The 12,616-nt window shown below is 43.8% G+C and overlaps 1 protein-coding gene across 3 annotated transcripts in view; it reads right to left on the bottom strand.

The window, feature by feature from the left end:
* Nucleotides 1-3,489: 3,489 nt before the first annotated feature.
* Nucleotides 3,490-12,616, bottom strand: part of OSTN (osteocrin) — an 85,329-nt gene continuing 76,202 nt past the window's right edge. For all 3 annotated transcript variants that reach the window (XM_040074443.1, XM_040074444.1, XM_040074446.1), the window contains 4 exons: nt 9,653-9,751; nt 6,674-6,891; nt 4,068-4,164; nt 3,490-3,789 (listed from right to left, as the gene is read on the bottom strand). In XM_040074443.1, coding sequence (XP_039930377.1) covers nt 4,080-4,164; nt 6,674-6,891; nt 9,653-9,751 — 402 coding nt within the window. In that variant the 3' untranslated portion in view covers nt 3,490-3,789; nt 4,068-4,079. The remainder of the gene's footprint in view (nt 3,790-4,067; nt 4,165-6,673; nt 6,892-9,652; nt 9,752-12,616) is intronic.

Genomic DNA, 12,616 nt, shown 5'->3' on the forward strand with positions numbered 1-12,616 from the left:
AATGTGTGGAATGATTTTGACTAGCACTGCGCTGTCTCTCCAGCTCTGTTGAGCCTTGTGATTTAACTGCAGCTTGCATATTACATATTCTTCCAAACGTTACCTCTCCCAAAGCTGTAATTGCCATCCTGCGCTCATTGCCTTGGGCTCTGGCAAGAAGCACACACTTACCACAGCAGTACCTTGCATGTACTTCATTAACAGGAGACCTGCTCATCCTGTTGCAGGCCAAAGCCAGCATCTAGGGAATAAAGCCAGCTTGCTTGATTGTATCAGTGAAGTCTAATGACATGCAAAATACAGTTTCCTGTTACCATTAGTTGTTTGTTATTTCTTTGGCAGTGATTCAGAACACATTCCCCATTTTCCGTTGCTTTTGTGTGAGTGAAGAGGTACGTGGGAGCACACTTTCACATACCCTCACATTGGCACCAAATCCAGGAAAAAAATATACCCTGTGGACAAGAATAATCTCTCTTTCTTTAAAAGTTTGGTGCTCCAGCTGAAAGGGAGGCATGTTCCAGGAGTTGCATTGAGTGCCCCAAGCTGGTGTTGAGCTCAGGTGATTTCAGCTTGCAGGAAATCCTAGTGCAAGGAGCAGCCAGAGCAGCAGGCTCCATCTGTCACCTGTTTGCTGTAGCCATGCCTTCCTGACCCGGTGTGACAACTCATCAGCAAGTCAGGAAAACAAATACCGCCTCTGCGGATATTTAACAGCTTGCTCTGACCCTAGACAGGAATTCCCTGGAGTGCAACGCATCGTGCTGCTTAGTAGTGATTTTCTGCTATACCCCATCATTGCAGTTATTTAAGTGCTTGTGGTACCCAAACTACCTCCTATTTCCTGACAGGCACTCTGTGCTGCTGTATTAGCAGCAGAGATCAGCATTTATTGAATGCAATTTATTAACTAATTAGAAGCAGAGGTGGTGCTCCCCCCAGGCTTACCCTGTACATGGCACCGTGGGGGTCCTGTCCTTTCTCCTAAACACACAGAACAAAAGCCCTTCTCCTCCACAGAATGGCTGCTCACACCCTACCCATGCTTGGGCAGTCACTCTTGCTAAAGTTAATGACCCACAGGCAATAATTAAAGGATTTCCCTGAGACATTCTAGTAGATCATGTGGATTTATTAGAAGTAAATCCTCACAGACATCTGAATGGATTTGCAAATCCAGGCAGCACAGGGCAAGTCTAGTGTGCAATGGATGCTGTAGTTTATCCTCATTTCACATTTGCTGATCTCCATGCTGTGCACAAAAACAAATTGTGGTGTCTGGCCTTTCAGACAACATCCTATTTGAAACAGCACTTGCCAATTTTCAGATTTTAAAGAGTGCTTTTGGAGCCACAGGAAGTCTCAGTGTGTTCAGTGATGGACTAGGCAAAAAACCAGAAAGACTGTTTCTTTCTCCCAGGTAACCCACAAAGTGCTGGGGGAGCAGGACTGAAGCTTCCAGCTCCCAGTTCTACCCACCAAAGACCCCTCTGTCCTGCTTTGCTTTCACATTTCCCTTCAGATGAAGGCCACTTCTGCACACAACTTTCAGCCTTTAAAACCCTGCTTTTTTTTGGAAGCCCAGTCTAATACCTGCCAGTTATTAAATACTTCTACGATCCAGCAGTGTCTTTGCAAAGCTGCTGTTAGCACTAGATTCCTCTGGTCTCAGTCTCCAAAAATATGTCACGCACTGACTGTGTCCATGGTTCTTTTGACTGGCAGCTCTTTGAGTCAGGTCACCACTTCGATAATCTGCCCATGCCTCATACACACGGCTGCCCTGCAAGCAGATTATCTGCAGCCTGTCTGGCTGAGCTCAGTGCAAGAAAATGAAAGTTCCCTAAACTGCAGGGCAGGCTCAGGATGGATGGTGGCAATGCACTGCAGAGGGCTGCCTGGCACTGAACCTGCAGGCTGGCTTCTAGCATGGACTGAAACTCTTGAGTCAGTCAGTCTACACGCAGCTGCTGAGTCCAGTCCTCAGACCCTTCACCTGGAGGCTTAAAGGCAGAAAATCAGCAGTGGGACCAGGAGAAAAGCAGGAAGCAAAAACCCAAGATCATCACATATGGATTTACAGGCCTTTTTTGTCTCTCTGACTTTTGAGAGTTTGGTCTGGAAAGCATCTGCAGTGCCTCACTCACACACAAACACTGACAGCTCACCCACCGAAGGGGGAATGATCTCCTAACTCAGCTGCAGTGCTCTGGCAGATGGCAAAGATTGGGACACCTCTTGATGTGAGTCACTGGTTTGTGCTGCTGCTCTCAGCAGCATCAGCCTATATTAGAAATATCAATAAAAGTAAAGTTCCTTGCAAATTTTCTATATCTGGGCAGGGCTGTAGGCAAGGAGGAAAAGAGGAAAGGTCCCTGTTATGTCTGAGCACATGAATTAGATGTTACCTGCCCTTCTGAGTGGAAGTCTCATCTCCCACCACAGCTGAACCAGGGCGATTGTCTCAAAGGCCCAACCCTCACAAAAGCTTTTAAGTCTCATTGATTTCGCAAGTCTTTTTTTTTTTTTTTTTGGAGCTGACTCTATTTTCCTCCATTTTGCTAGCTGATGGCCTGGCCAGATGCTTTGTGCCTCATACAAGATCAGGAAATTAACACTTAATTCCCATCTCCAGCATTACTTCCTGCCTAATACAAGGTGTTTGGCAAGAACAACTTTTTTTTTTTTTCCTTAATCCTGCATAATTCCTTTCTCAATGGATCTTCTTTTGCAATGCTAAGGATGATTTATACTCAAGAATAGCAATCCGAGGAATCTAGCTGACATGGACCCAAGTCCAAGAATGAGAGAAGAATGTGAGGTTTAGGAAACATCAGCTAGGAATCTGAGCATTGAGATGTCAGGAGACACCTCATCTCAGCTATATTTTATAATCTGGAAAGAAGTAAAAAGGATGAAAGAGGAATTAAGATAACCTGTTTTGCTCTGAAACGAAGTGAAGAGGACATGTTTATGTTTTGCCAGAGTGAGAAATACTTGAACTTTTAGAGCTGGATTCTGACCATGCCCTGTGCACACATCAAGAGGCTAAAATAAGGCATGTGATGCAGATGACCTTGGAGGTGGATGACTTCATATTTGGATGGTATCCTATGTTATGCATAGGGAGGAGTGAAAAGTATTCATCAGCCAGAAGTCTCACCACATTTCAGGATCTGCCATACGATGAAAACTTGTCTAAATACGGTGCAGAGATAAGAGAGAGATTACTCAAAGCATCAGGACAAATACTAAGGTCTTATCACTGTTCATATTCAGACTAACTCCTAGTGAAGGCAGAAAACATCTCCTCCCAAACAGCAGTTCAGATGCATTCTAGTTTTGTGCCATAACTGTTATATCCTCCCCTCATCTACCAAACAGCTCCCCTCCAGAAAGAAATGTGCAATGCAAACTCTCTGCTTTTCATGGACTGCTGTTGGCATCTCTACAAGTTTTATTTCCAATTGAAAAAAATCTCAGTCCTGCCTAGGATAATAAAATTCTACACATTTAACAAATAAATGCCATGCAATAAAAATATATACATATTCTCTTGTTGCCTCCTACCAGTGACACTGTGCACAGCTGTGAGAGCATTCTGACCTGATGGACTGAATATGTTATTTGTAAATGCAACATTTGTAAAATGCAACTTGAAACAGATTTTGCAGGAGGTCAATTCCCTTGAGTGCCATATCATTAGGCAAAGACAAGGCATGCTGTGAGGCATCTTCCATATCTGTGTAATGTTTCCAATACAGCATTGCTCATTCAGAAGAGAACCATCTGTAGGCAAAAAAAAACAAGCAGTAAACATTATATTTTCCAATATCAGAAATGCAAAGCTTAGGCAAACACACTGTAAGGTAGACTAGAGGAGATTAAAACCTGAGGAATACTTGTTTGCTTGTAGGGAGGTGGTCAGTGGGATATCAGGGCACCCCATAAGAAGCCATCATTCCCTAAGTCACTCCTCCTGAGCCTGCTGACATGACTGAGTACCTCCAGCATACTGAACAGGTGGGCTCTCCAAGCCTGCCCCTGCCTGGAAAACTTAGGCTTACCTGCAGGAACTGCTAACCCCTGGTGTTGCCAAGGTGGCTCACTCCAATCCGGTCCAGAGGAACTCCAAACCTTCTCTTGGGCAGCTCAAGCACCTTCCTGCATGAGGAAAATGAGCAGAGAGGGAGGGGAACAAATGAGAAAAGACATCTATGAATATGAAAAATGTCACTACTTGTTTGATTCCTCCATTTATCCCACTAACACCTTATTGTTCAGATACAACAGTGTGCAGGAACAGCCAAAGATGCGAGTGTTTAAAAATAAGATGCTGCACTTGTCTAACAAAAGGCTGCAGTTGTAGCAGTTTTACAGACTGGCTGAGATTGATCCACTATCCCTATTTTTATTTGGCTGCAAACTAACTTCACGGGTTAACTGCTATTCATAAAAGAAAGGTGTTTCTCTGCATTTATAAAGGGGAATTGTTTCCTGCACAGTATCACTGCAGGTGACCCATTACCCGGGTCTTTGAAAGCTCCAGGGCCAGCTGGGGCTAAGATAAGCAAGGAAGTAGAAAGTTTTGCACAGTAATAGAGAGAACAAGTCAGAGATGCTCTAGCAGGGTTCTCCTATATGCTCTCTGGCAATGTAGTGTTCATACAATTGTATAGGCGTTCAGTCTCTCTGATGAGATTGAAAATGGGAAGATTTTGGGGTTGATTCTTTGCCTGTGTATGGTGAATTTCCTGACAGGCCTCCCCTGCTGCGGCCGTGCCGCTCAGCGCAGCGCTCTCCGCTCCGCCGTGTCGCCGCCTGCGGGGGACAAAGTGCCTTTTTCTACTTCAGACAGCCTTGTCTAAGATTCCCGGACGTTCTTTCTTTCTGTCTGCCTGAGGACCTTTCTGTCTCTCCTGCCTCCCTGCGCTTTCCCCGTGCTTTTCAAAGCGTTCCAAACCGATGTTGATGCCACACCGGGCTCTGGGCTCTCCTGGAACCTCTCTGTGCGTGTCAGAACAAGCTGTTAAGTGGAATAACATCCGACCTGCTCGTTTTCAAAAGCTTCTGCTCTGTGCTGGGCACTGCACACAGCACATTGATTCGGGGGGCTCCATCTATTTATCCATCTATTTATCCATCTATTTATCAGCTTTCACCAGTCAGTTCCTGGACTCCGGGTGAGCGGCACAGCTGGTGCAGGAGCGAGTGTTATCAGCTGCCTGGAGACCGTGACAGGGGCTCAGCGCTCGGGTTTACTCCTCTTGCTGCTGCAGCCTCTGCCTGTTTCTGTCTAAAGGTACATTTCTATCAAAACCCTTCTCGCTCTTTCACAGCATCCGTCTGATCCGTATCTGTGCTAGTGGTGGGTTCAGACTGTCACTGCAGGGATCAAAGCAGCTCTAATAAATGGCTCTGCCCCAAACTTAAAAGCTAAACAGCTCCCCCAAAGCGATAATCCCAACTCAAAACTGCAAGCTGATGCTGCTGGGAAAGGGGGAATTTTGTGCAGCGTGTCTCATTTTCATGAGCTTTTTTTTCAGAGACAAGCTGGTTTTCACCGCAATTTCCATTTTGGTTTTTTTAAATTGTTTTGGGGATTTTTTTTTTTTTTTTTTTTGCTTGTTTCTTTGTTTAGTTTTTCCCTTGCACTGCATATAGAATGAAAGATATCCATCCAAAAAACAACATGAGAAAAATTGGGAATATCATGTACCTTTGCAAAAAAAGCACAGCTTTAGAAATGACCTTTTTTTCCTTTGCCTGGAAAGGGAAAACATGCTAAAAAGCAAATGAAGAGTGAGATGATTTTGATATCTTGAAGAGGCAGACAGGACAGAATAATTATACTTAAGGTTTTAAGAATTTTTATTTTATCACTTTTGGCTGCAGCCATAGAGTCCTAGTGGCAGACTGGGTGGATAAACGGAAAAACAACAAGAAAATATTACAAAACTTTGTTTGGAAGAGGTACTTGTAATATGGACTGGCTCTCGTGAATACTTTCCATTTCCAGATTAAGCTTTAAGCATGTTATTAAATACTTTGTGGCATTAGGGATTCCATCCAAGAGAAAACAATTACCAGAAGAGCAGAACAAAGCAGGGAAGATATCAGGAACAGCCCCTAAATCTGTGCCCCAAACTCACTGTCTCCTCCCAGGCATATCGAGCATCATTCATTGCTTAGCCCTGTTATAAACAACTTTATCTCCATACACACATCGCTGTATTGATTAAAGCCTGACTTATCTAAAGCTGATGGAGGTCTTGAAGCTCATTCTACTGCCTGCCTGTCCATTTTCATGATGTGTCCTTCATCTCTCTGTTCAAAACATGCACTCCACCACGCCTTCTTTCCATCCCACCCTCAGGAGCACCCAGCCCTGCCCCTCTGCTTGTGAACCTCAGGCACGTCTTTTGCTTTAAGTAAGATAATGATCAGAAACATAGTTTTAAACTGAATGTTAGTTCACACCAGTGGAAAGAGAAGGAACTAGTGCACGCATTATACATCTCAGCTGAAGGGTGACACACTGTTCGAATGGTTTCTCATCAGAGAAACTGACCAGCAAACCTCCTGGGGGCTAAAGCTAACCCTTCTGTGTCCAGAACACCTAGCAACAGCCTTCCTCCAACTTTATCACTGGCAGGAGCATTTAAGAGCTTACCTCTGTTTGCCCTTAGCATCCACAGAAGATGAAGAAATTCTGTCAATCGGGGAGCCAAATCCTGGGAAGCTTCTTTTCTTCTTGGTCTCGGTCACCTCGTTCTCCAGGGACACCAAGTCATCAAGAAGGAGCAGTTTGGCTGCCAGGTTGGTGGCTGGCTGCTCTTCACTGCCCATGGGAGGGTCTCCCATGCCCAGAGCAGAAGAAAGCTCCAGAGGCTGCAGAAGAAATTAGTAAAATTTCAGTTTGCTGGCTGCTCAAGTCCCAGGAAAAAAAAAAAAAAAAAAGAATTCAACCAGTATCATAGGAGCAGTCCTATAAACACAGAACTACCAGGACACTGAAACTGGGACAATGTTTTAAAACTGAGTTCCTTCTCTGAAATGTGGCCTTTTTCCACTGACAGGATTTTGCTGTCAATATGTGGATTTTTTTTTTTTTTTTTAAATAGCGCTGAACTTGCTTTCATTATTATTGCAAGATACATTAAAATTCGTTACTTCACAAAGCCTATTTCTGCAGGCCATCCCACTATCCCTATCTCAGCACTGTGATTAGTATCACTATAGCATGAACTGAGTAATTTAATCCTTCTGAAAAAGGCAATCACCATTGCCCAACTCCAACATCAATTCTGATAGTTTTTAGGAAACAGATTTTTGTTTTTTTAAATGAATGCTAATGAGTAGTAATGAAAACTTCTGCAGATGTTTCCATCCATATCTGACAGATCAATTAATTGTTATGCAAAAAATGTCCCCAAAAAAACTAGCTGAGACCTGACATTCAAAGAAATTATGCAGTAACACTACATGGGGAGGAGGAAAGGAAAGAACACGCTGTTGAATTGATACAGCAGTTTGAACCTTAATTACAACATTTGACTTAACACCATTTCAAAACCAAACTTTGCTATAAGAATACCTGAGAATGCTGGGGTCAATTGAGAAAGAAATGAAACGAACCAAAGTGAAATAGTTGCTTTGCATGTAACAGAAAAATGCAGGGAAGCAGTTAGTCTGCAAAAGCAAACCCAAATCATTGTCTCTGAACAAAATGTACCTTCTTATTCACTTGATCCTCACAGAATTAGATAGAAATGTTACAACTGGCAGCATCAAACAGGATTTATTCTGTCTTTAGAAGCACACCATGGTTGTTGTTCATACCTGGTGGGTTTAGCACACCTGAGCAGGAAGGCAGCACATGAATGATGCAGTATCTTTGTCTACTCCAGCTGTGGTGGGGATGTTCCCCACTACTGAAGGGTGGCAGACAGCAATGGAGTGTATAAAACTGTGACTTTTATATGAGGAGGAGCACACGACCGCAATGATCACACCAATGGTGTAGCGCTGTTGAAACTTTTGTAAAGGATCTCATATTATCCACTGACTCTGCTTTTTGTGAGCCTCAAGTACAAAGAACGGTCCTTTCTGTTCCCCTTTAGGGTTATAAAACTTTCATAGAGGTTTCCAACCGAATGACGCCTTTGGAGAAGACTGAACTCCTCCTTCTGGTTAGTGAGGATAAATACAATTAACAGTTGAAACTAGAAGGGCAAAAAGAGCCTTTGCTCTTGAATTATCTTGCAGCTCCACTTACTCTGTCTACAGAAGATAAAATGGAATTGTAAGTAAAGTGACAGCTAAATGATAATCAGAAATAGAAAACAGTTTTCTTCTGGTGAAGCACTGAACAAAGTACAATTTCACAGATAAGCAGAGATGAGAGTGGGTGTAGGTGGTATAGTGGAAGGTTTGCAAACTTAGGAACAGCAATGAAATGAATAAAAACTAGTAACTTTTTCCTCAAGAGAAAGAGCTTCCCAGTCCACACAGTGAAGTCACCAGATGGTGGATTTAAAATAAATATAAGGAGTTAGTTTTTAAACACAGCACACAGATGAAGGGGAATGCATTACCAAAGAATGTAATGGATACTGAGATTTTGAACTGGTTCAAAGACAAATTCTGGCCCATCAGCAACTAAAACATGCCCTGATCCAGTGCAGGTCTCTAGATCTAGACATCTGCAAAGATGTTCTGTTCTTTTATTCTTCTCACAAAATTCTATTGCTGATGGAGGCAGGATACCAGGTGTCTGGGGCACCAGAAGAGCAGCTGCTACAACACTTTTGGAGAATCAGGTCATGCTTATGTGAAGACAGTGCAAGGTAGAAGGATCCATCAGTATTCTTCAGTAGCCATCTAATGTTAAAGTTGATCTTAAAACCTATGTAAAAACCCTAGAGGCAAACAGTGCTGCTTTGAGTAAACTTTTAGATACTTGATTGGTTTTTTTATGGCACAAACCAATTACATAAATACCTTTTCTGCCAAATCTGCCTTATGTCAAAATGACTTATAAATAGGGAATGCAGTAGAAGTATTTTCAGGTGCAACCCCTGCATATCAACCTGGGTGAAACATGAGACAGCTCTTCCATTTCGTATGCTGCTTTTCTTCACAAGCTTAGGCAGGTGACTTTGCTCCTTCCCTCTCCTGGTTTAGTTCACCTCCTTTAATTTGTCATTTTTGTGCAAGTGATCTTCTCCCAGGGATCTCCTTATGGCTTCTGAAAGCTGCAGCTTTCTCATGCTATTATTTGTTGTTAAGAAGAAGAATAATTAAGACTTTCCCTTCAGTGTCAGAGAAGTCTGCTTTCCCCCCTGCCATCATCTCCTGCTCCTCTTCAGGAAGTTCTCTATCCATTGGACAACGTTTTAACACACAGGAAATCCCCAGGTGTTTCAGGAGGGGCTGTGAGAATTTGGGTGCGGTCTCATTCAGTCTGGCCCCCCAGAGCTGTGCAATTTGCATCTCTCTCCTCTTGAGGCTCCTCCTTGGCCCTTACAGAGTCAACACTGATCCTTTGCCTCCCAGCAGTGTTTGGATACTCCAGTGTCTTCCTCACTCTGTGGCTAAAAACGCCCAAGGAAGAGCAGTTATGTGACAGCCACCAGAAACCTTCACCTACCTCTGGCGCTGCCTCTGCAAGGAGCACAGAGCTGGAGCTCCACCACAGCAGGGCAATCACGAGGGCCAAATGCACCACCGCGAGCTGGAACTGCAGCATCTGCAAAGGAGAACAATCTGTAAATGGCTGCACAGCTGCACCCCCTGAGGAATCTTGCTCCACAGGTCTTAAAGGACTAAAAACAAAGGGAGACTCTCCCCATAGCTGCTAATAAATTTTATCTGTCAGAGTCACTGCCTAAAACCCAGCAACCAGAGAGTGCCAGCTGAAGCTCTTCACTCTTGCATGCAGAATCAGCTCCCTCCTCTGCTCCGTCCTGTACAGCCCTGCCAATCCTTGGATTCCTTTCTGCACAGTGGTGAAATCCTGGCAGCAGCAGCAGTGAGGGATGCGAGTTAGCCTTAAAACCAGAGGAGCTGGGTGCTCACTTGTAAGCAGGGAGGCTTTGGCTTGTAGCCCAGGCTGACCCTGACCTCCCCACACGCTGGGGAGATGCTTAAAGCTGTGACAAAGGTCATATACCCCTCCAGTAGTGTTATGAAGGCAAGGCTGCATTTTGCTACTTCTCAACACGATCAAGTGGGAGCCACAACTTCCAATGGCATCCTGCAATAAAATTATTCACAATAAGCTTGGAAAGGGTTGTGTTGCTGAGACTGGGGGTGGTGTGACCATGTGTCACAGCTGTGGACGCCCACCAAGCCTTTGAGTAATGCAGGGAGTTTTGGGAGGCTCAGGATGGGGAAGGTGCTTGGTTACCTTTGGACATGGGTCTAGCCTACGTTGTTTAAGGCCTTGTTTGGATCTAGATTGTGAAACCTGATGTGCCTCCAATTCCCCAGGGGGGAATGTTTCAGATGATGTTAGGAAGAGCTGGGCTGGGGCCTTTTGCCAAAGGCATCTGCTAATTTGCTGTCTCTCTGTCTCCAGATCCTGCCCCAGAGTATAATCCAAATCTGATTTTGCCATTCTTTGCTGACTCTCCACTTGGCAAAAGCAGAAACACCAAGAGTGTATGAATACATATGTATATATACATATGAAATTATTATTACTGTTGTCCATAAGGGATGGGCAGTTAGGAAGAAGGCTGCTGGTTACTCTGTAGGGGTGAGGCAGACAGTTCACTGGAATCAAAGGACAAAGTCAAAGCACTAAGCCAGGTGGCACCACTGTCTCAGCCTGACAGCAACAGCCATTGCTTGACATAAACACAGGGGTCTGTCTGGATGTTTTTAAAGCTGTAACCCTCCACAATGTATATTTTTGTATGTGGGTGTGTGCTGAAATTTGAAGTGGCGGTCCGCTACCTTCACAGGTAACCACATCCTGATTATTTGATACAGAGATGTAAAAATAAATGGCAAGGTTAAAAACATATGTTTATTATGGTTTAAGATCCGTGCTGGTATTCATTCAACTCAAAGACTAAAGAGCTAAAAATAGCAACTGGTACACTAATGAAAATAAACAGTAAGGCACCTGCAACACTGCAGACATTTGATTAACTGGTCAGAACTCAATGCCAGTGAAATTAGAAGTGGAGGAAATTGTAAAGACTTAAAGCTTGGCTCTACTTCCCAAAGAAATAAGCAGCTAAAGAGGTGGTGTCACTGACTGAAAAGGGAGCAAAACTTAAGTCCAGCAAGACCCTGTTGTACTGATTTTCATGCAGCAATGGGACCAAGGCAGGAGAAAAAGGCAGGGTTATTGTAGTGGAACAGTTCGGCTTTAGAAAAGCAATTGCAAAACTAATAATGCAGTGAGGACTATGCAAATACAATTAAAATCACACTTTCTTCTGCCAGGCTGGCACTTGGTTTTACCACCTTCAGCCATGTCACAGGCCCTTAGTTATTAAAGAAGTTATTGGTATTTCTCCTTGAGCTCATTTGTTGCAGTTGGCCAAGCAGAGGCCTCTGGCCAAAAAGGGGTTTTCCCAGCCATGCACTGACTGTTGCTTCACCCCGTCCATATTTCACCTTGACACATTCCCAAGAGAGGCTTTAGGAGAGGCTGGACAGTATTTGTTACTGAAGGAGAATAAGCAAAGCTCTGACAAGCTTTTCAATATGCACCCTTACTATACGTATTTAAATTCCATCCTTCCCGAAAATTCTTCACCACCAACTTCACAGAGTTAGGTCAAGGGTTTGGTGTATAATTCCATGTCTGTAGTATCTCAGGGTCTTGTGTTATCTGACATAAAATATGGTTTTCCCTTCTCTAAATGTAATTGCGAGTCTGAAATTCAGACATATTTATGTGTCTTGGTGATAGTTGAGCTTGAAATGTGTCAAAAATAAAATTCCTCATATAATTAGGTATCTTTGTTGCAGGTCCAATTAAAACAAAATCAAAGATAAAAGAAAGAACAGTATTCTACCTTATCAAAGCAGGATAAATATACAAACCTTTTACTTAGGAACCTGTGCAGAGCCATTTTCCAAGAAAAGATCGCAAGAAAGCAAAACCCTTTACCAAACAAAAACTGTTAAGTCTCCAACATCAAACCAAAGGACTTGAAAGATGTTTTTCTTACAACGAAAAAACAAAACCCAAAATGACATCCTGAAGATAAGTGGGCTGAACAAACCCCAGACAGAAGGCAATTCATCACCCAGCTCCAAACCCATTGCCTGTCAGAAACGGTAACAGCCGTCGTCGTTCTTACCCATTTGAACTACGATAGTTCACATTACCGCGGAGATTACTCTGCAAGCATAAATCACAAGGGACTTATTTTTCTTACTGGCCTGTTAGCAAGAGAACCGAGGCAAGACATCCTTCCTTGCGCTGCAATCCTTCACTCCAGCTGCCAGCCGGTATTGACGGCTGCGCTCTGCCTGCTGCTGCGACACCGGCACGGGACGTGCCCGAGCCACCTGCAAACGAGGACCTCGCTCGTGGCCGAGCCCAGAAACCCCTGAGGTCCTGCCCTGGCTGCTACCACAATGCCCTGAT

The sequence above is a fragment of the Hirundo rustica genome, chromosome 10, assembly GCF_015227805.2.
Source record: "Hirundo rustica isolate bHirRus1 chromosome 10, bHirRus1.pri.v3, whole genome shotgun sequence".
Taxonomy (NCBI): Eukaryota; Metazoa; Chordata; class Aves; order Passeriformes; family Hirundinidae; genus Hirundo; species Hirundo rustica.